Below are 24,051 nucleotides of genomic sequence, written 5' to 3'. Positions count from 1 at the left end.
CGGTTTATCAGTGGGTACCACAGAAGGACAGATCATACACATGCAAATACTGAGACGAAACAGTGGTGACAAATACGGAGCCGATCTCTTTGGTATCACCGAAGCGTACGTTTAAACTAAACCTGGTCTGCGATTAAGATTGTTGATAGATAATTCTCTAAGTTTTCATAATACTATTCGTAGTATCATTGACAAACGGGAATTTAACGCCTTGATGTTACGTTACTTTGATAAGTGTACCCGACGTACTGGTTACCCCAGCCTCTCTAGAGACTGAGATTTGGTCAACGAGTAACAGAAAGGATGGTAAGACTTGGCTCGCTGCAGCGGCAGCCACACTGCAACCTACACCAACCAACAATCCTAAACCTGCACCATCAGTGTGTCCCTCAGATCCTACTGCCGGCTACCGGACAGACGATTCATCAACGACAGTAAGACGAACACGATCAACTCTGTGGAACGTACATGATAGCAACCTTTCAGAAAACATTAAATGAACTCTGAATTAGCAATTGCTATTGGTAATTTATGTAAAACATTACAAGTAAATGTAAAAGATTACAAGTAAATGTAAAAAAAATCACAAGTAAATGCCCACGTGCATTACCACCAAGGTCAGTTTTAACAAGCATGTTAGAGTAACAAAGTCAAGACTAAGCTTAATTTCGCAAGGCATGTCATGTAAAGATAGAACACACAACGATGTGTCACGCGTTCTTAAGCTGTGTCCTGACATCGCGTTGTTTGTTCACTTTTGAATATATTAACACGCTCTCGTTTAAGCATTATCTGATTTTTTTCATAAAACACTAACCAGCTTGCGTCTGTTACTTTTTAAACACGCTATCAGGCTATAATTACCTCTACTTACACCTCTCAATAAACGTCAGCTTAACTTGGCAAATACTTTCTTCATGCTGGGCTTCGAGTTTTGATGGCATTTAAAAAAGTAGTACTTCGCTTTAACTTTCTTTGGTGGCTCATAGAAATCCTCAGAACACCATCCAGAATCTCGCCATCATTATTTTGGTGACTGCAGACAGGTACGACGAGGATTACGTGGCGCAGTGGAATTTTGAGTCGTGGAACGAGCCGGATCACAAGAGCTACGGAAACAATTTCACAGAACAAGGTAAATTTGTGAAATTCGCTATGAATATCCCCATTGGTGTCCTAAACGCTTGAAGAGCTCGACATTGTATAACACGTAAACGTCACTCGCTAGAGGAAGCCAGATGTAATAATGCACATTTAAGACAGGCAGTTCAGACAGTAGAGTCAGTTATCTTGCTCTGAAGATTACGAGCGCCATTGAAGAACATGAGAACTTTGAGAAAACCTCACTTGCGAGGAGCATTAACCTAGGGTCACGCGGTCTGCCAAGTATTCGATGCACTATTAAAGTGGCCCGTAAGCCAGTACGGAACTTCCTCTAAAAAAGTGAATATTAAACAGGAAACTTGCACGGTATTGTGTACAAAAAACTAGCTTGTTCATAAAAATTAGCCCGCATGAAAAAAAAATCAGGCTTGTCTCTGTAGATTTTATGTGCAGGATTCCCTGCGGAAAAGCGGAAGAGACGTGTCTGAGACTCAGAAGGCGCGCTTGCTTTAGAAAATACGTAAACGATGAATGTCTCACTTGACTCCGATCATCTTCCGGTGCGTGTGAGATCGCGCGGTACGCGCTACGATTGATGAACTCCAGTACGCCTATGCATATCGGGCTTAGAGGAGACTGTAGAAACGTGTTTTTGCAATGTGGAGCCAAGCATGATTAGTGTCTCTTTGTATACAATGGTGGGAGCCGTCTAGCACGCGTTGCGATGCCCGGTGTATCCTGCATACTCAGGAGATCTACGCTTGCACTCCCCTTTCAGGACTGTGCAACTACTACGACGCCTGCTCAGAAGGGCTGAATGACGCGAGTCCTCTGCTAAGGCTGGGTGGTCCGGCTGAGAACCTCGCCCCAAGTCATCACTCTCCCCTTGCCTGGGCGCTTCTCGAGCACTGCGAGAGTGGTGTGCGACTGGACTTTATTTCCGTCCACCAGAAGGTATACAAGGAAGTGCGGTTTTCGCCATCGTCCGCCGTCGCACCATCACGGAGGTGGCAGAGGAAACTCCGTTTGATGGAGATGCGTCTGAAAAGAGTTCCCTTTCGTGAATGTCTGAGGCGACTGCAGAGAGAAAAAATAATACAAAGATCTCGTGGCTGAATTAATTTTATGCTGCGCTTATGCATGCTGTGCTCTATTAGTAGAGCACAGCATGCATAATTGCATTGCATATATATGTGCGTGTCAAACAAAGATCGTACGGGATATTGAAAGCGCCAACATTTGGAACGTATCAATATACGAGAACAAAGAAATCTACCTACGACTCATTCTGTTAGAGAGGATTTATTTTCTATATTTCTTCCTCTTACGCAAGATTCGTGACTGAATAGAATAACACACTGCTGACGGAATTCAAACCCGACACCTGAGAGATTTGGCTAACACACTGGCCAGTGCCACGGCAAAGTAACCTTCACCTCAAAGCATGCTAGGAAGCTTCGAACACATTTAAATTAGGTATGTTGAGCGCATATCTACGCGTTGAGACGTGAAAAAGCAATTTCGATATTTCGAACATTCCCGAGAGCTGCCATTTCGTTCAGTTCAGCAAACGAGCATTGTTAAGACGGATGTTCGGACTTTTTTTTTTATAGTGAAACGAAGTCTTCTTCAGCTTATCAGTTTTTTTTTTCAGGTGCTAAGTGCAGCAGCTTGTGGTCTTGTCTCAAAAAAAGAGCTGTGAGGCCCTATTTGTGGGATCCTATTAATTTATTTTATAATAAAAAACTACAAGCATTTTGAGTTACAGTGAACGTAATGCTGCTTTCTTGTATAAAACATATGTTTTGAAAACATCTTGCAGCTAACCGATTTCAGCAGAACTAATTTTGATCTATTGACCTATAAAACTATAAAACATGCTAAAAAAGATGGTGCTGCCTAATCTTCGATGTTGATATTGGGAAACAACTGCAAGCTCTGCTATGTCTCTATCGCTTACATGCTTTCCTGTGGTGAGTTACTTATGAAAAAAATCATTAAAAATGAATCGACGTGCTTCGAGTTTCTGCGTGAACGTCTAGAAGTCGGTCAGTTTATTCGCCGTGGGGCCAACTGAGGAATCTTTTCGTTCGCAAGTTACTTTTTTGCCATTGTTCAGAAGTCTTAATGACTGGCACGCGTAGCATCGGGAGCGACTGGTGTTTTCTCTTACGAACCGTTTTCACTCCAGTGCTTCTCTTGTGAATACGGCATTCAAGTAGATGACGGAGCTTGGTGGTTACATTTGCAGGGAAATGCATCCACAGCTGACATCGTGCAAGCGGAGATGGCTGCCATGACCAACATTAGAGAACGATGCCCTGGCCTCAGCACCAAGTCTTGCATCAACAAGTAAGAAACGCGGAAGTTACAATACGTCGTGGGCTCACAGCCGCTTCATGCCACGACAGATTCAAATTGGGGGGCAAAATGGCGATGGCTGTGTTCAGTAATGCGAATCCGCGAATCCGTGTACATTGCTGCAAAGTCGGCGATTGTACAAAAAAAGCAAAAAAAAAAAAACGACCGAACTGCTGCAGTTGTTATGGGGATGTTTTTTTTCCTTCTCGTTTGTTTGCGTGGAGTAGCGGTTGGTTGGTCTTGTTCTGGGATAATTTCAAACGATGTCTTCTACCCCTTATCTAAAATTTCCTAAATCTCTTTATCATAATTTCGGTGCCATAAGAGAGTAGAAATAGTAAAAAATAGTAGTGGATAAGAAGAAAGAGACGGAGGAAAGGTAAAACACGCGAGGCGCAGAAGGTCTGCAGGATTGGTCTGAAAGTTTTTTTTTTTTAATTCAGCTAAAAAATTTTTGCTAATAGAAGATGCAAAGACGCAGGAATCGCTCAAGGATACTTGTTGTGTAGTTAAGTATTTAAAGCTTAAAAATTCTTTTAAGATAAATATTTCAAATGAAAGACATGAATCTAACTTTAATAAATAGCTCATTGACAAGATCGTCTATCATTTGCTGTGACTCGACATTCATGACCTTTATTTTCCCAATCTGCGTAACAGCATTTCTCCTGGATTATCGACTGTAGTGGACTACGTCACTTTGTTAGGGACTAATCATCCAACTGGCAAGGTATACACTATAGTTCTCGCTGCTACTGCTCCGCTCCTGCAACTTTCTGATGCCCTCCAGCTGGCACACTCTTCTTTTCACTTTAAAAATATGACGAGGAAGATAGTAGACGCTTCTTGCACGTCGAAATACATTCCGGCAATCTCGATTCTGCAGTGAAGCGGATCCCATCAAGAACTGGGCGGAGCCTTACCCGTGGCGCGCTGACGCCACGTACGCGGCAATGCTGGCTCGAGTGAGTACCATTATTTTTGGTGAGGCTGAAGTAACACTTAACGCGTGAAGTGGAAACAGAATAGTACCTTGAAAAATATTATAAATATACGGAGCGTATTAACTCACCCACTACTCGAAGTTTTGTGCATTCGGTACGCGACGCCTTTACGAGATACAGCTCAAGAAAACGAGTAGGAAGAAACAGGACAAAGGGGAGCGCTGATTTCAACTAAATTTTATTAGCGAAAACACATGAAATATATACGCTGTACTATACTGTGGTGTGCTGCTGACAATCATGTGTGTATATTTTCAGCGTTTTCACTAATAAAGTTTAGTTCAAGTCAGCGCTCTTTGATGTCCATGTTTCTTTCATGTTTATTTCGTAATTACGCTGTAACTACTCGTCTTGTTGCGCTGCGCAAACATATTGATTCCAAGTCACCAACTTGCCCAAGCATCTGTCCAATCAAATCTTTACGAGTCATTCATTTTACGCACTCGCGAGGTTTGCAAGTGTATTTAGTTGTGTATTGTAATTAGTTGCAAGTGTAAATAGTTGTGCGTGCTACAATTCAGGCATTTGCGATTCACTCCTCGCAGCTTTAGAAATGTAAAAATGCAAAGCCTTCGCATTTTCGCAGTAGTAGCCCTTCTTGCAACGCACTTCTTCCTTAAAGAAAAAGAAGAATATCAAGTTTTTATTTTCGTTCGAATAAAAGGCATTTTGGCTAGCTGGCACGCGTTTTTTTCAGCTGCATTTTCCTGACATGATTGAATTAAACTCACTCACTCACTCACTCACTCAATCAATCAATCAATCAATCAATCAATCAATCAATCAATCAATCAATCAATCAATCAATCAATCAATCTTGTGTGATAGATAAAATAAAGGTTGTGCATGAGTACACAAGCGGAGTTCTAGAAGTAATAATGATGGAAGGAGCTTCTAGCACAATACAAAGGCGGCTAGTACAACTGCGGCAAGCAGTAGTAATAATAAATATTATATGATTTCTACATTTTCTGCAATCAAGACTAAGAATGAAAAAGGAAATATAAAGGTAGGTTAGAAATTATTAAGATAAAGTAACATGGGAAACTAGGAACACGTACGAATATAACTTTTGGGAAAATTAAAAGAATGTGCATTAGGAACAGTACAATGTGTAAGGATACAACAGGACAAGTGATTAAGCATTAATGAAGTTAATTATTTTGATACCTGATAATAATATTATAGCAGAATTATTATAAAGTGGTGTTAAACTGTTTAGTAAAATGCATAAAAACGTGACAGATAATTTTACATAACTAGTTGTAGATTGTGCTGTACCGAACATTTATTATTTACGAAACTAACGTGAGTGAAATCACAGAAGTACCTCATGAGTAAATAGCCTGCGCAAAGGTACACCATTTTGGATTTGAAGCAGACGGTGACATGGAAATAGAGAACATGCATAGGTTGCACATAAGCAGATTAAAAAATTCGGCAGATCACATGCACCTTGGGATTCGACATTGTGCGAACATGCCGAGTGAAAGCGACCATGTTGCATTCTTTTACATCAGCTTCACATCATGAAATCACGCTAAATATATGTATAAATGTTGCACCCACAGATGTTGAAAATCTGCAGATCTTTATATAACAAGTTGTGTGCACTTGCGCAACCATGCCAACTGGAACATGAGTTTAGCATTACCATGCAGAAGCGATAAGCTTATATGAAGTGCTGGTGCTCGTGAGGATGGTATCCGTGGACAGTGCTCAATATTTCAACTTCACCTCACGGCGCCTAGTTTCAAATGAAATTAATCCGACAAGACGGCTCTATCAAAAGAGTAGATATGTAAGCTTTATAAAATCAGACAGGCAGCACTGCAACCACAACCGACATTTCACCAACATTTGGGTCTATTTGAAAAGAAATTCAGAGACCTTGCGTGGCTCTGTGGTAGAATGCTTGGTTGCCATGCAGAGTGCTTGGATTCAATTCCTGCTGAGACCATGGCAATTGTTCTTTGCATTCGACGTTAGGTGTTTCTTAACGCTCACTCGTTAAAATTGCCGATGTGTATTCTCATTGTTCTTGGACAGACACTAAGTGTCAATGATCTGTGGCACAAACTCGCATACCAGTGGCACATACCCGCCCGTGGGTATGTGACGCTGTCTAGAGGAAATGTTTGACAACGTACGCGATGGCATCATGACATTGTTTTGACGGCGTCTTGTTTTGACCAGTGCGTCGTATTCGTCAAACAATCTCACCCTCACATACGAATTTTGATTCACGCCAAGTTAAGGAGTGATCACGAGAGCACCCAGATGTAGGCGGCTAGATAAGAGAGATAAATAGGTAGACAGACACCGAAAGTACTTGCAGCACGACAAGAAATGCTTGGCTTTAATATCAGTCGGGTACTATTGCCTCCCAAATTAAAAAAGTATCGGTTAAATAAGGTAACACAATTTAACGACATAAATGGTACCTACGCATACAGGGAAGTTGAATGTAATCATCATGAAATGGTATACCGTTCTCAATTTTAAACAAAATAAGATATATGAATCACATAAATTCAATTTATTCGTTCGATTCACGTTATTACGATTGCGAATCACGCAAGCACGGGCTTGCCATTAAGCCCCTGCGTTAAGTAAAAGGGTGAAATAAAGTGAACCTCGCTTCGCGCTTCCTTTTCCCCAAAGAAGAAACTGAGTGCCCCTATCCCAAATAAATCATTCAGACCCTGCACAAAGAGTGGTTGATAAATTTTCAGTGCATTCACCAATTTCCTGCAGAACTTTCTGCTATGCACTTCTTACAGGCGCCGCAAACAAATGTAGTTGGACAGGGACCACCGGTTGCGTAGGCCGAGACCATGGACCAGCAAGATATGCTTCACCAGCAAGCCAAGCGCGTGGTCCAACGGTACAACTATTGGTAGGGCCACGACAGGTCACAATTCTTGCCCGCGCAGAATCTCCGCCCAACAGGAAGTGGGCAACTGCTTCAGCTCTGAACAACGTGGTTTCCAAGCCGACGTCGCCAAGGTCCTTGAAGAAGTTCTTACGAAGGGCTGGTCACCATAGCAATATCCGAGAAAATGGTCTGTTTCCTTTTGCCACCACCTGCGGGATGCCTAGCTGCTACAGAAAGTGGGGCTGTTCACAACAAGCATCTGCGTAATTTCCATACCTTCCAGAATGCTTCGGCAGAGTCGGAGATGGAGAAAACAGACATATGCACGTTGGGGTCAATGGTTAGGTAGGAGGGACACCTCCGCCAGAAGCAGATGTTCACAAAGTTGACAGAGCATCTGGTATAGAAGTGCAACTGTTGGAAAAGCACTGCCATACCACACTTCCGCAGCCTCTACACCCCGAATCGTGAAACATTCACGTGTAGTCAAAGGTGATCGTTTGTCGCTGATGGCGAACGGCAACCACTGACGCCCTTTCTGCATCTGGGCGCCGAACAGGACACAAGGCGCTGGTTGGTGGAAGTCAATGCGAGAAAACCCTGCACGATGCTTTTTGTGAGCGCCACAGAAGTTGGTTTTTCAGCCCGGTATCGACAGCTCATAAGTGGGAAGCATGCTGATCAACAGCATGCTGTTGAAGGGCTCTCAGAGATCCTTGATGACGAGGAAGCTGCCACTCGACCCACTTTAAGAGAAGAGTCCACATCAGGGGCCGCTGGTCGCTGTGACTGCCATTGGCTTCAATGAACTGAGTTGCTGTAGGTAGTTTATCTGTGGCGTATCGTAGGTGATGCGCCGATAGGGATGGTTTTTGTTACCGAGGACAACCAGCTATTCTTCGATGGCTTGGGACGAGTGGATGCGTAGTGGGACTCGGTTCACAGGCTTGAGATTCTCTCGGCCTGTCGCGAAGGCGTGTCGACTTTTCCCGTACCATGCGCATCTGAGGATCCGTTCTTCCAACACTGACACGTCTTCCCATGTGCCGACGATTTGGCGCTGCGGATCCTCTGGGCATTCGGTTGTTGCCTCTTGTGTGGACTGCGTTAGATGCCAATGAACCGGAGGAGACCTTCTCGTCTGACTGCAATGATCTCTGCTGCTCGAAAATGGCGTTTCCATGAACGAGCAGGCACCGCGCGGGGACGATAGTCATGATGATGATATTGATGAATTCTTGAACATGGCTCATACCCACTCAGAGGGATTGTCCAAGAATTCTTTTTGAGGCCATGCAGCGGGCTCTCCTTTGAATATATAACGTTGACAAAAATATTTTTTTTCGAAAATGAAACTACGTGGCTTTATTTACATATCGTTCATAAGACACACAGTACTCGAAGTGATTTTGACTGCCTGGCTTCCTGAATAAGACACACGCAGGAAACAATAAATATGCTTAGATTAATAAATCTTCTTCTGCGAGGAAAAAAAGAAAAAAAAACTCTTATTTAAGCAGGTGCGTTCCTTCCACCCTTGCAGTAACTAGCGGAGAAGTAGCCTGGAAGAGCCATAAGCCCAATCTGTCGCTTTCATGAAATTCGAAAGGAATATGAAACTGGTAATTTTTTGAAGCATTGAAATAATCGGCCAATTCTACTGTAAAACTTATTTCTGTGCGCACTTTTATGTGTAATTTGTGGCTGATGAAACAGTTCGGTAAAGAAAAAGGAAGAGCATGCACATCTTACGGAGTCCAAATGTTGAGAATCACTCGATTCTTGGCCAATTCCCCATAGTGGGTATGCACCACTATCAATAGGTGAACAACAACAACAACAATCACTCTATACCAACCGTTTTGAATATTATTGCAGAAAATGATTTCGATATAACATACTGTTGCCCGTCTGAGCTCCACGTTTTCTTTTTAGAGGGATCAAACTAGGGATCTAAAATAAGAACATTGCCTATGAAGTCTTCTTGTTTTTCTTGAAATTATTTTCACTTACCACAATTGTTAGATTATTGTATACCCAGGATATGCATGTCTTTCAGCTGAAGCATATTATGTGCAGAGGCTATGCTTGCCGATGTTCTTGGCACCTGCCCTTTAATAGACAGCAGAGAAATAGTCATGTTAACTCGGTCATTTTTTTGCCATGATCTCCATTTTTTGAAAAGGCAAATAAGGTGGTGGATGTGCCTGGTTGCGCCGTGGTACAATAGTGGTGCACAGGGAAAGAAACACAAAAAAAAGAAGGTCACGCATACCAGTCGTGCGTCACAACAAACGAATGTCTGAAGGGGGCTGCAAAAAGCGATTATTCATGCACGTGTACCGTTTTAAGTACCCGAACAATAATAATGAACTAAAACTAAGCTTTTAGCCGAGATATATATTGCTCGTGGCCATTTGTTATCGCGAAGATCACTACCACGCTGCTTGAGGAATGTGATGTGCATCCTAGTATGATATACGAGCAACTCATAAAAGCCTGAACGTAATTTTTCATTTCGCACATGAGAGCTCCAGGTGTGGGGTGGCAAACTGCAGATGTCAGTCAAGCCGACTTTTCCTGTACAGTCTCCGCAGTCACATGAAGCCAATAGGTTCTATATAATCCTCCAAAAAGCTTGCAGGATGTTCAAGCTTGGATTTAATATGTGGTATAGCATTTCCGGCCCAGTTCCATCGACTTCTTATTGATGTGCCACGTTTCGGTTCTAGGTGTATGCCCCTAAAATGTCATTACGAAAAGAACGTCGGTGCACCTGACATTGGCCGTTGTAAGCTCTCCTAGAGCGCATGTTTAAAATACAGTTTCGAAGTGTCTGCTGGACCATAATCATGGTTCCGTATTTTCGGAGTCATAAAACACGAAAGGGTTCTTTCTGGACCCCGGCAGGAAACACCCAATTGCTTTCTGTCGGGTCAACCAAGACCATATCGGTCATGAATTTCCGTCACGGATATGACGTTGATGAATAAGATGTCACCAAGTCCCCCCAAAAAATAGCCGGAAATCGAATGTCTGACTCAACAGGCCGCGGCGGCACCCGATGCTCACTTAGCTATCACACTAAGCTAACAAAGAAAGCTCTACGAACGCGCCTTATATCTCGCACACATTCTCTCTCCCGCAAAAATTTCTCTGTTGGCAGGAAGCGGCTAAATCACCTGCTGTACGGGATGACGAGAAGTAATGTTGTACACGCTTACTAGTGGTGATAAAGAGCGATCCGTCGACAGACGCAGCTAAAGCGTGTTGCCCGAGATGACAAGTCGGCCCATCATCTCGGAGGTCACAGAGCGTCTCGAGAGCAACAAAAAACACTCGCCGCGCTGGCATTGGGGAGTCGCCCTAGACGCTGATATAGTCTTCGCGTTTCACTTCGTTTTAGCTTAAATCGGCTCGTTGTCGGAGTAGAGCGGCTTCCACATGCACCAGCGGTGTTTCGGCACCAACTATATCGGATGCGGTAGCACCGGCTTATAAAGCGGCTGCACTATAGCGGTGCAGAAAGGCAACAGTGTCGTCAGGAAAATGTCGTGCCTTGATGGAGATTGAGTGCACTAGAATATGGGGTAGTGTTATGGTGTCCAGAAGGAAAGGTGTCAGCATCGGCGCGCCGGAGAGCGAGCGCGAATTTATCCGGATGCGGTGGCGCTGCAGTCGCTTTCGAGATGCCCCTCTTCGCGCCCGCGCGTGAGTATCAGTCGTTTTTTGTTGCAAATATTTCACTCTACCCTGCGGATTATAACAAAGTCTACCTGTAACGATTCTGGCGGTGCACTGTAAAGCGTGTATTGGCACTGAAAACTTGTGTTTTCATTTCACTTCGTAGTATATCAACTACGAAGCTTAGGAAATAGAGAGTCAAGTGTCTTGCCGTGAGCTTGACACCAAAACAAAGTCCGTGCAGTTTTCACTTTGATACCGCAGTGTTCTCCGTGAAGTCTCAATGCACATAAAAGTATTGTCAACCGTTATTTTTATGACTGGCGCAATGAAGGTCTAATTTTACAAGCAAAGCATTTATTTTCACGAAAGCGAAAAACAACGTGAAAAATAAACACAACATATGCATAAAGGTTGAAGAGAACATGTTATACGACACTCAGCTAAAGGAAGTGAATAAGGCAACTAAAAAGAACAGTAAATACACGATGATACAATGGGCCTACATAAACAAATGACATTGAGATCTGATTGGCAAACATAGATGCAGTTACGAACCAGTTCCCGAAAAAAATGATTTCTGCATATGTGAAGAACAGCCAGACATTGACATCACAGTTGTTAATGGGAGATTTGTAACAATGCGAACAAGACAATTGTAAAATCACAAGAAACAATTGTGAGTAATGCACAATAACATAAAACAAAACCTTGTTCGCTGAGTTAACACTATGACAGTTAAGTCATACGTCTCAATCTCTTTTTTTATTGGACGCATTTCATTCAGCAACAAAAAAATGCATTCTGGTCTGCGTAAAGAATCCAATTATATGATTTGACACTTCCAGTTTGTGGTGTTCACAGCCGACCATAATTAACCTCTTCACAGACAGGCAAGAGATAAGGTCTGTTATGCTGTAACTTTTCAAATTATTGAAACTGAAGCAATAGGTGAATGCATCTTCCATAGCTTTGACCAGGTCTGTTAAAAACGTGGACTGGTACAGAAGGCATAATTCTGCCGGAAGCAAGCTGAAAGTTTCAGAGTGAAGCGAAAACCTGCTACATTCGTTGCACTTCGTCTTTTTCACAATCTTCTGGGCCACATGGCCACTGACGTAATAAGTTATCCGGAAGTCACTTTTGCGTCCATTGAGATCAGTGTGGTCAGGGAGGGCTTCACAAGCAACAATCATTTCATGAACCTCATTGAGGCACCCCACATCTAGCAGCTTATCCAGATTATTCTGCAATTTTATTAAATTATTGTGGATGCTCGGACATAGAAAGCTGCTCAGAATTCCAGAAGGTATGTTTCTACTGGAGGGTGACTGTGCCAAACTGTAAAAAACTGAGGCAATGCACAAAGATTGTGTCGGTGAAGGGTGATCATGCGAGCCAGACAAATGCTTCAGAACTTCAAAAAAATTTTTAGCCCGTCTTGGCAGAGGCGAGATGTCATCAAGTATTTATAGCCCAAGGTTTTCGTGACATAGTTCAAGAAGGAAACGGTGCTGGTTAGAGAGAAGCGAACTCCTTCAGCAGTTGATTCTCCCAGCAACCCACCCTCCTTAGGTACAGCTTTTTCCCAAATTGCTAAGAACCCATTGATTGCCTGTAGCTACGGACGATGAATTTTTCGTCTAAATGAGCTTCGCCCACAACGCAGTTCTTTTCCAGTGGTGCGTCAGCGCGAAGAATTGCATGCCCTCAAGACTTGCATCGTTCATCGTCCGCGGGAGCAGAGAATAGAGACGCTTTCTTTTCTTCTTTGCGAGCCGAAAGATATCCCGCAGAGCATCAGGTGCAAAGCAGCGTGTTTGCTGCTTACCCATCACGGTGGCATGGTCACATTGGCACGTATTAATCCCGAACAATTCAAAATAGGCACAGCACAGACGGGTCGACTTGCGAGCACACGAGAAAGCTGCTGGCGAGCGCTCTCGACCAATCACGGTGGCGACTTGCGCGCCCGGCGAAATGAAATAGCAGTACGCCTCCTTTGAAGGCGTGGCCGGGACGATGCTGACACCTCTCCTTCTAGCCACCATAATAGGGCGTTCAGGCACTCTCTATCGCCATGCATCGTGTGAAGCGGCGCACGTGGACAAAAAACCGGTTCTCAAGGCGGCGCTACCGTAGCAAGGGCTGGCAGAATTGTCAGCTCTGCGCCGCTCTGCCTTCTCCGGTGCTGTTCAGTGACCTGTTGCTTGCGTTCGCGCCCGCTTAACGAAAGTGCTTCTGGCAATGTTTTTGCTGGCCACGCGGCAGTGAGGCAATGCCGAGTCATCCGCGGCAACGACACTGCTTTGCACCTCGGTGAAAAACAGGGTATACCGTTGGAAAAAAGGTGAGCAGCCGTCGCTTTTCGCTGCACCCAAAGACGAAGCACAGAGGAATGTTTGGGAACAGAATTTACATCGAAAAGATGGGAGCTTGAACGAAAGCTGCTCTGTATGTGAGCTACACTTCGAGCCTTCATGTGTTCACGGAGACTACGTGCACGTTATAAACGGCGAGGAAGTTCGCGTATCACGTAGGAGACCAGAGCTAACGCCGGACGCCGGGCCGTTACTGCGTTGGAGCCTTACTGCCCAACACTCCAAGCTACTTATCGAAGAAAGCGCCGCATCGAAGACCTCCATGAAAGCGGAAGAACTCGGCGGTCGAATCTACCATCTCCAAGAAAACTGCAGCACCCTGTGTTGACGATGAGGCCACTTATTCAGGTTCATCGATAGCCCTTCCTGCTGACTTTAAACCCGAGGTGGCGAACACTACAGGGCCTGGAGCTTCGCTGGAACGTTTACTCCAACTTTGTTTACTTTCAGTTTACATGAGCTCGATTGCACCGGATCTAGTGTGAAAGAGAGCGGTAGTTTTCGTGCTGTCACGAGTTAATTTTTTCGTGAAGAATATAAACCAGTCTCGAGACGAAAAAAAAGCTGCACGCGAAAATCAGTCGGTGTTCATAAAGGTGCCACCATGGTGAAGTTATCGTGAACTGATGATTCCACGGAATGGCGACGAATTTGATCGGTGTTACTGCTCACTGCAGTATACGTGCTCGTAAATAAAGGGTTTCTTCTTACAGTCTGGCTGTGGTGCCAAGTGATATTTTCTTTTGACTGTACAGTGCAATATCCCAGCCACAGCACCAGTATTTCGGCGGGCGCGTAATCGTTTAAGGACCCAAGATTGTGAAAATTATTCACAAGTCTTCAGCTACGGCGTGCCTCTTAATCAAATGGCAAATTTGTCACCTTGGCCACATAATTACAATTGCATGATGCAACTATCGACAAGAACGGTTCGGCGCGCGTAATGAAGTCGAAGCTGTCGCAGTGCATACTACGACTCGGTATAGCAGTAATATAACAATAAAGTTCCGAGTTTATAGGTGCTCCTTCGATACCTTAATCTTCCTAATTTTTTATTCTTTCACCAACCGAGCTTTAAAAGCTGTAGGCAGTTTCACCAGGGATGACTGCTTCGCAGTCGTTCTTTAATACTCTCATTCGAACCGTGCGTTCCAGCTTTGACATTTCGTTTTGTTTTGAATGCAGTACGAACACAACCATTGAGAAAGCTTTTCGCGGATGTGTCAGCAATTAAACGCAAGACTATTAAGCACGATGTATGCAAGCGCATGTCACGGGATCGAATCCCGGCCACGGCGGCTGCATTTTCGGCGGAGGCGCAAATACTGAGCTGCGTGTACCTAGATTTAGGTGCATGTTAGAGCACCCCGGGTGGCAGAATTTCCGGAGCACTCCTCTACGGCGTCTCTCATAATCATATGGTGGTTTTGGGACGTTAAACCACTGCTATTACTAATATAAAAGCACTGAAGTGCATAAAAGGCAATGCGTAAGGTGACAGTCTATGCTAAGGTGGCATAATCTCGCCGCTGTCGACACCAACTGCGGCAGCCACGGCTCCTCCCTGAACACACTACCCCATATTCTAGTACACTGTTGTGGAGAGAGCCGCAGGTTAGCAGAACGTAGAACGCCTGCGCGTGTTCGTGCGGCTCAAGCTAGAGACCTCTGCCTATCGTGTTTTTGACGCGCAGTGTGGTAGAGTATAAATGAGCGCAGGCGCAAGTCACCCTTCTACACGGGAGCACAGATCCTACCTTTTTTATTCTTAGGTGACGGCGCTTTTAAGGATTTGCACGATCAAGAACCTCTGTTTTTGACGTGCTTGTTGATGCCACCTTGGCAAGCGACTGAAGATACGCTGTGTCCTGGATAATAAAACCTTCAGCTACTACAATGACTAAATCATGATCGTGGGTGTTTGTTGTCGCGTTGGAGGCGTGCCGATAGACGTCAACATGGGTGTATCCCCATGAAAAAGTGGGGCATAGCTACCAAAAACAATCAGACACTCCACAAACGCTCATAATCACTACACAATGAGCACTACTCTGAAGACACTTTTCACTTTTGTGCTATACCAGGTCCTATGAAGGAGCGATCAGTCTTATTTGTTTTTTTTGATGAAAGGGTGTTTTTCCAATTTTATTAAAAATGTTGGAATAAATTTATTTATTAGAGTTTACTTCACGTAAATTTCCTATACACCAAAATTTATAGTGTAATTTTTCACTGTAAGTTGTTGCAACGTGCTAATATGAGTTTTTTCCCTGTGAAAATGCGCTACATAATTGCTGATAATCCTGCTTCTCCATACTATCATTCTCTATTTCTTTTTCAGGCTTGTCATCTGTGGTGTGAAGCTTCTTTAATTTTTTTCCAATTGGCCGTTCAAACTCAAACATCTTCAAAACTACTATATACCTTTTCAAAACGAAAGTGCGTTTAGCGATGGCATGTCTATCGTAAACGTTTCTCGTATGCAGGTACTAACGTTTGTGCAAGAGAAATTGCGCTAACCTTGCTACTCAATGCTGGTCACCTAAAAACGAAGGCGGAAGTATACGAACGACAAATACTGATCTCAGACATGGGCACGAAACGATAAGCATGTAGGTGGCAAGCCAGATATATGGCGGCAAGTATCGTGAAAAAAAAAGCCGCATGCTGCTCGAAATGAAAGCTTTCAAGGAGCGGACGGTAAATCCAAGAGGAACTTTCTCGGATGGCACGTGACATTCAGTTGCACGATGTGTGATCGGCTATGGTCCGAAATTCTCGGTCACCTTTGTGTCACTCAGTGCACGTATATCAAAACACCGTGAGAAATTCCAGCGTGCATGTCTTCCACGAATGAAAGCTGTTCAGTAACCTTATCAGAAAAGTCAATTTTTGAAAATCTGACGCCTCCTGCATGTTTTCGACGCTGAGGAGCGTCTAGGACTAAAGCGGAGAACGCGGCGCCTCCCGACCACTGCCAGTACAAAATACACCCTTTCGGTGCGATATAAGAGTTCGGTGTTTCCGTGGTGACAGCAGCAGTGACATCTTGCGGTTCTTCTGGCGTTTGGGTACAGTGAACTAGTTTACTATAGTTTCGGTTCACGGGCTGTTGAACAGAGCGAAGAAGCTGGCTGTCTAGAGGGCGCGTGTGCGCAGTGCGTGCTCTCGAGCTTCGCGGACAGCCGTCAGGAAGCGCTGTGGGGCTGTTTGACACGGTTACAGTGGCTAGAATAGAGAAGTGTGATAAACGCGCCGGCCAATGTTTCTAGAACTATGTAAGTTAAAAAACTGAGCGATGTTGCGGTGTGCCGCCACTGCCGGCGACAAATGTGGCGCTGCTAACGCATCTTGCACTCACTGCATGCTCGCTCGTGTCACTCCCGTAACCTCCAGGTCGCTTGCTGGATTCCGTGCCGACTGGTTGTGCACTCGCGATCTCCGGCGTCAGCGTAGCTCTGGCTGACTGGGCTCGCCCTACGTCACCTCCCGACACCGACGACCTTCGACGACAGTGTAGCTTTGACCAACTGGACTTGCTCTACGCCATCTACCGACGCCGACAAGAGCTCTCGCAAGTGTGCCCCGTGCTCGGACTCCAGTGACCGTGCTTCCATCTTTTTTTATCTCTCCTATCACCTCAGTTTGTTGTCGCTTCTTCTGGCTTACCACCTCACGTATTTTCCTCTTTTCTACCCCTTTACTCCTACTCCTTTTATCTCTCCTCACCCCCATCCCTTGTGAGCTACTGTTGAGGCGTCGCTCACTGAAGCAGACAGTTACGGGGCTCACTTTTCTCTTCCTTTCGCTCTTAAGAATCACCCTCTCGTAACCTCCGTCGGCTGGGCATGTTGCAGTGCATTGATATCCGTGGAAGCTTCTTTCTGCGTGAACAGTTTTGTGCCTCAGCATGCCGTGTTCTGCTTTGTATGTGTTGCCTCTTTTAATCATGCCCAAATATTGCGTTCCCGGCTGGAGAGTGGCTACAGGAAATGAGAGACATCACGACATTTCTTTTGTGCCCACGTGTACCTGAGCAGCGAGAGGCATGGGACCACGCTATTTCTTGTTCGGGTAAGAAACTGCCCAGCACCTCATGTGTGTCTGATATGCACTCTCAAGAGAAGGACATCTTGAAGACTTTCACTCACGTCATCAATGGTAAGAAGGTACAAATCGCCAGAGGAAGGTGGGACCTCGTCGAAGGATGCGTTCCACGAATATTCCCAAATTAGCCCGATTACCTTTCGAAACCCGCGACAAAGAAGCAAAAGCAACCCGAGAGGAATGGGGTACCTTCCAGAATATCATCAGCGAAAAAAAAAAAGGACTATCCCTCAGCACTGAGCTCGAAGACAGTGAAATAAGTCCCGACATGCCGTCAACCAGTGGCGTCATTTGGCTTCAAGACACATAAAACGTTTGTTTGCCTGCTGCATGCTGGCGGAAAGTTGTTGAGAATGGCGAGACAAGGCGTCTTGTCGTGTTTCTAGTGCTCACAGAAAAAAATAGAGCGCTATTTGTGGAGAAACGCGTTGTCATCTAAGAAGACATGACAGTCACCATTAGCAGCCATCACCATAGCTCAGCCAAGTCGCCTGGCAATGCAGATACCTTCACGCAATCGGCCGAACTTCTGGCGGACATAAAAAAGCTGAAAGTTTGTTTATGTTGTCCCAATGCGTCAGCAGGCAGACTCGTGAGTAATGACTACGAAGTGCTCACCGATACCCCAAAGTGCGGTCTCTGCTAGAAGCTTTGGCTGCAGCTTTGTTGACAGGTTTAATTAGAGGAACTAAAGAAGAAGCAGAGGGAAGACATGCTCAAGATAATGGCCCCACGCGTAGCTTTTCGACGGTCACAGTTGCTAAAGAATGTGACTGACATGAAAAAAAGCTGACTACATAAGACAAAAACCATGGGATTGCGCCACACAGCTGTAATTCATTTTCAGGCACGAAAAACACAGCCACAAGAGAGGATAGAAGACATTGTAATTGAGTTTTTCGCGTCTAAAAACTATTGCGAACGTACACCAAATAGCAATTAACAGACAAACTCGTATGTTATGCTATATATATATATATATATATATATATATATATATATATATATATATATATATATATATATATATATATATATATATATATATATATATATATATATATATATATATATATATATATATATATATATATATCAAGCATTTTTTATTGTGGGCAGTTCAGAAAGCCATAATTATACTGTATTTGCCTTACACAGCTAAATATTACGCAGTATTAAGTTTCTGTGGCAGCACAAGAAATCCCGAGAATATACTGTTCGCAAAGCTCTATTAGAACAGCCGCCACGGCGTCTTGCCACGACGACTACGCGTTTTCGTCTGCCAGCGAAAGCTTGTTGCGCCACCAGTGCCACCAAACCGGAAGCTGTCTCGGCGCCGTGTGACGAGTAGTATGAGGCGGGGAGTTTTGCAATTTACCTAGTTCTAGAAAAGTTGGCGCTGGCTAGCCCGCAACCTCTTGGGAGGAAACCGCCAGGTGCCTATGGCAGACGTCTGAACTGAGGTACCGGTGCGTGATAGCAACCTGCAAAGAGCGGTTGTCAACGCAAACCAAGAGATATAGCAGATGAGTCGAGAGAAAGGCTTTGAGGTGGTGGAAATAAACAGAGAGGTGCATAGGTGGGGTGGTTTTCAACGAGACGGAATTCCTTTCGATGGGCAGCTAGGTCATGAGGTGGGTTGGAGACTTGCAACACGCGCAGTAGCTTTTTTGGGGGGCAAGCGGGCCCTTCGGGGTGCAGGTTAGCTAGTAACGAGGAAAACAACCTGGGAGACTCTTTGAAGGGTGGTATGGACAGATACGATTCCAAAGTGGCACCAGTATCTAAGATAGGTAGAATCCGGGGAAGAAAGAGACGTAGCCACGAGCGCCAAGCCAATTCAGACATAGGGTATATTAACATGCAGGGTGGTAGGAACAGGCTGAAGTGGGAAGAGATAGAAGAACAGCTACGGGAAGAGAGGCCAATGGTATACGGTTTTGTAGAAACACATCTCAGGGACATAGAACAACCTGCGAACAATCCGGACTACGCGTGGGAATATTGTAATAGAACAGAAGGCAACAGAAAGGAGGGTGATATTGGGGCATTCATTCATAAAAGTACAGACTGGCAAAGGGTCAAGCAGGAGTGCAAGGAACATTTATTGCTAAAAGGGAAAGTGGCAGGGCAAATGACACTCCTTGGTTTGGTGTACTTGTGGACGGGAGCAAAGGCCAGAGAGGAAAACCAGGCAATGGTAGAGTGTATATCAAAGGACATTCAGGAGTTAGGAAGAGAGTGCGAGATAATTACACTAGGAGATTTGAATGCGCACATAGGAGATATAGATGGGTATACCAACCCGGCAGGCAAAATGATCATGGATATGTGTGAAAGGCTTGATTTGATCATTTGCAACAGTACCGAGAAGTGTGAAGGGCAAGTAACATGGGAGGTAGGGAGGCTGCAGTCGACGATAGATTATGCACTGATGTCACATAGGATGTATGATAAGCTCAGGGGAATGCACATAGATGAAGGTGGCTCCAGAAGTCTGGGTGGTGATCACAAACGTATCAAGCTAAGTTTTGGAAGAGCAGTGAAAGTGGGAAGGAGACAAGATGAGCAACTACAGGAAAGTTTCTATCCTGAAATGCAAATCGAAATAGCCACTAAACAAATTAAGAAAGTAATCACGGAGGACAATAAAACAGTGTGGACATACACGAATCTAATTACACTGTTTGAGCTAGAGCTTGCTAAGGCGCGTGACAAGTCACCCCGGAAAAGAAGACACAAACCCAAAAGATGGTGAGATGAGGAAGTTAAGAGAGCCATAGCAAAACGTTAGGAAGCCTTTAGGGAACACAGACATGCTAAGCAGCGGGGTGAACCGACAGAGGATGTTGAAAGAAAATGGGAAACCTTTCTGAGATGTAGAAGGGATGCATCCCTTCTGATCAATGAAAAGATTAGAAGAAAGGGAGCTCAGTGACTTGCAGAAGTACATAAGAAAAATATAAAGGCAGCTGCGAAATTTCGGAACCATCTAAACTCCCTAAGAAATGAGACGAGCCTAGAGCAGAGGTTTATAACTACAGCCCAAGGAGCTAGGCTAGAAGGGGACGAAGCTATTGAATATATAAGAACAAGGGCGATAGAAAAATTTAAACAAAGAAGTGCTTTATTCACCACAATAGACAAGGATAAATCAAGTGGCGCAATGGCTTCATTTTCACAACGAGAGTGGGAAAGGGCTGAGAAAAGGGTTCCTAGTAGTACATCAACAGGCCCAAATGGCATTCCAATTATGCTGATAAAGAACTTAGGTCCGAAGTCTAAGCAGGTTTGAGAGAGGCAGTGAGCAAACTAATAATCGATGGTGAAGTTCCCGATGAATGGAAACTTAGCAGGATGAGCATGATCTGTAAAGGGAAGGGGGACAAAGCTGACATAAACAACTACCGTCCTATAACAGTGACATCAGTGGTCTACAGGCTGGTGATGCAGATTATAAAGAAAAGACTGCAGGCATAGATAGAGGATGAGAGGGTGCTGGGTGAACTGCAGAATGGGTTTCGGAAGCACAGGAGGTTGGAAGACAATCTGTTCTCGCTGACGCACTGCACCAAAATAGCAGAAAAGGAACACAGGCCCATGTGAATAGCATTTTTAGGTATCAAGGGAGCGTACGATAGCGTGGTTCAAAAGGAATTGTGGTGAATACTGGACACACTAGGTATGGAAGACGGAGTCACTAATATTTTAAAGGATATCTATAAAAGTGACAAGGTAGATATAAAACAGGAAAAACAGGTATCGAAGCCTGCAGAGGTCAAACGGGGGCTTAGGCAGGGGTGTCCCCTGTCACCCTTATTATTGATGGTGTACCTACAAAGATTAGAGGCCAAATTAGAGGAAAGTAGACTGGGCTTCAACCTTTCTTTCGTCAAACAAGGAAAACTGATGGAACAGGCACTACCAGCATTGATGTACGCAGATGATATAGTGCTAATGGCTGACAACAAGGAAGATTTGCAGAAATTGGTGGACATCTGCGGTAATGAGGGAGATAGGTTAGATTTTGGATTCAGTAAGGAAAAATCAGCAGTCATGATTTTTAATGACAATGAAGTTAGTGAGCTTAGAATACAGGAGGTCATGCTAGAGATAACAGATAAATACAAATATCTGGGCGTATGGATAAGCAATGGGGCCGAGTACATAAGAAAACACGAAATATACGTGACGACTAAAGGTAACAGGAATGCAGGGGTAATGAAAAACAGGGCACTGTAGAATTACAATAGTTATGATGTTGTCAGAGGAATATGGAAAGGGGTCATGGTTCCTGGGCTGACGTTCGGCAATGCGGTCTTGTGCATGAGATCAGAAGTTCAAGCAAGATTAGAAATTAAGCAACGTGGAATAGGTAGGCTTGCTTTAGGAGCTCACGGGAATACACCTAATCAGGGAGTACAAGGTGATATGGGATGGACATCATTTGAGGGCAGCGAAGCTAGCAGCAAGATAAAATTTGAGAAGCGATTGAGAGAAATGGGGGAGGAGCGTTGGGCTAGGAAGGTATTCAGCTACTTGTACATGAAGAATGTCGATACAAAATGGAGGAAACGAACCAGAAAATTGACTGGTAAATACTTAGAAAACAGCAGGTGGCCAAACCAAAAAGAACTACCGGTTAAGAACGAAGTGAAGAAAACGGAGACTGACATGTGGAAAATGGGCATGATTAAGAAGTCCGCACTAGAGATTTATCGAACTTTTAAGCAGGAAATTACCAAGGAAAGGATCTATGATAATACTCGAGGTAGTTCTCTACTGTTTGAGGCCAGGATGGGAGTATCGCGAACCAAGACATATCGGGCCAAATACGAAGGGGTAGACACGGTATGCAGTGCGTGTGTAGAGGAAGAAGAAACTGATTGATTGATTGATATGTGGGGTTTAACATCCCAAAACCACCATATGATTACGAGAGACGCCGTAGTGGAGGGCTCCGGAAATTTTGACCACCTGGGGTTCTTTAACGTGCTCCCAAATCCGAGCACACGGGCCTACAACATTTCCGCCTCCATCGAAAATGCAGCCGCCGCAGCCGGAATTCGAACCCGCGACCTGCAGGTCAGCAGCCGAGTACCTTAGCCACTAGACCACCACGGCCGGGCGAAGAAGAAACTGCCGAACAGTTGATAATGTTCTTAAGGGGCTTCGCCCTATAGTTCAGGATGATGGCGCAGAGTTTTTCAAAGTAGTTGGGTTTAGGGACAGGGAGGGCAAAATAGACTTTAATCGGGTAGAATTAACTAGAAGGAGGGTATATAATTGGTGTCTAAAGTCAAGGCACGAGTGAAAATTAAACGCTTCACTGCAAAATAGGAATCCTCAACTTCACTTTTTAAAAGAAAAATAATAAATCTAGTTTTTGGTTCATTAAGTATTACGGCTTGGTGGCGCTAGCCACCGCCCGATCTAATGGGTGCAGCCATATCCATCCATCCATCCATCCATCCATCCATCCATCCATCCATCCATCGATCCATCCATCCGTCCATCCATCCGTCCATCCATCCGTCCGCCCGTCCGTCCGTCCGCCCGTCCGTCCGTCCGTCCGTCCGTCAGTCCGTCCGTCAGTCCGTCCGTCCGTACGTCCGTCCGTTCGTCCGTCAGTCCGTCCGTCCGTCAGTCCGTCCGTCCGTCCGTTCGTTCGTTCGTCCGTCCGTCCATCCGTCCGTCCGTCCGTCCGTCCGTCCGTCCGTCCGTCCGTCCGTCCGTCCGTCCGTCCATCCATCCATCCATCCATCCATCCATCCATCCATCCATCCATCCATCCATCCATCCATCCACTGGACAGTTCACTTCAGACTGGCATGGTGGATAGACGTGTTTTTTGAGCGCTCCCGATCGACTGCACAGTTAAGTGGTTTTGCGTGTTTTGAGCTTGCCTTTTTAATTAATAATCAGCAGTTAAAACCTTTGTAGCACTTCTTACGTTGTACGGCTTTTCAGGGGTCCGTACCAGGTATTTGCTAGTTTGTGCGTGTGTGTTTGTGTCTTTGTGTTTTTTTCTCTTGCCACCCCGTGGCAGAGGTGCACATACATCGAACACACAAATTTTTCTAGTAGAGCTAAGAAATTCTTTTTTTCGTAGGGCTGGGACCGTCTTGTGCAATTATCAATTGATACAAGTCATAAGGACAATTGGTGTCAGAAAGATATGGTTAAATAGGCTGTAAAGTGTTCAGGATCCAGGGTAAGTTTGAAAATGTACTGAAGTGCAGAAGCAAATGAGAAGGTTGACGCGATGTGTAGGCAATGTGAGGTCGAGGAAAAATGAAGAAAATGATGGTTGCCCAGAGTGATCTGCTGATGAGAATCACCGAGCTGGGGACTGCGTTGGCGACAGAGGAAGAGAAAACGATGGCAATGGGAGAAACGCTGAAGTCCGCCGAGGAAGCACTAGCCAAGGTGAACAAAGGAGCAGCCGACGGAGAGAACAGGAGGAAACCGTCAACAAGAACGGCGGAGAAGAAAGAGCAAGCAAGTTTGGAGAAAACAGGTTCAGCCGGTT

General features: G+C 44.7%; 1 protein-coding gene across 3 annotated transcripts in view; it reads left to right on the top strand.

The window, feature by feature from the left end:
• Window positions 1-24,051, top strand: part of Idua (alpha-L-iduronidase) — a 239,791-nt gene that overhangs the window by 31,381 nt on the left and 184,359 nt on the right. For 2 of the 3 annotated variants that reach the window (XM_075877130.1, XM_075877132.1), the window contains exons 4-7: window positions 1,043-1,135; window positions 1,883-2,058; window positions 3,356-3,456; window positions 4,352-4,430. In XM_075877130.1, coding sequence (XP_075733245.1) covers window positions 1,043-1,135; window positions 1,883-2,058; window positions 3,356-3,456; window positions 4,352-4,430 — 449 coding nt within the window. The remainder of the gene's footprint in view (window positions 1-1,042; window positions 1,136-1,882; window positions 2,059-3,355; window positions 3,457-4,351; window positions 4,431-24,051) is intronic. The other variant, XM_075877131.1, reaches the window with a different exon arrangement.

This window comes from Rhipicephalus microplus, chromosome X, assembly GCF_043290135.1.
Source record: "Rhipicephalus microplus isolate Deutch F79 chromosome X, USDA_Rmic, whole genome shotgun sequence".
In the NCBI taxonomy this organism is placed as follows: Eukaryota; Metazoa; Arthropoda; class Arachnida; order Ixodida; family Ixodidae; genus Rhipicephalus; species Rhipicephalus microplus.
The sequence above is the reverse complement of the archived record's forward strand: the minus strand, read 5'-3'. Positions and strand labels throughout refer to the sequence as shown.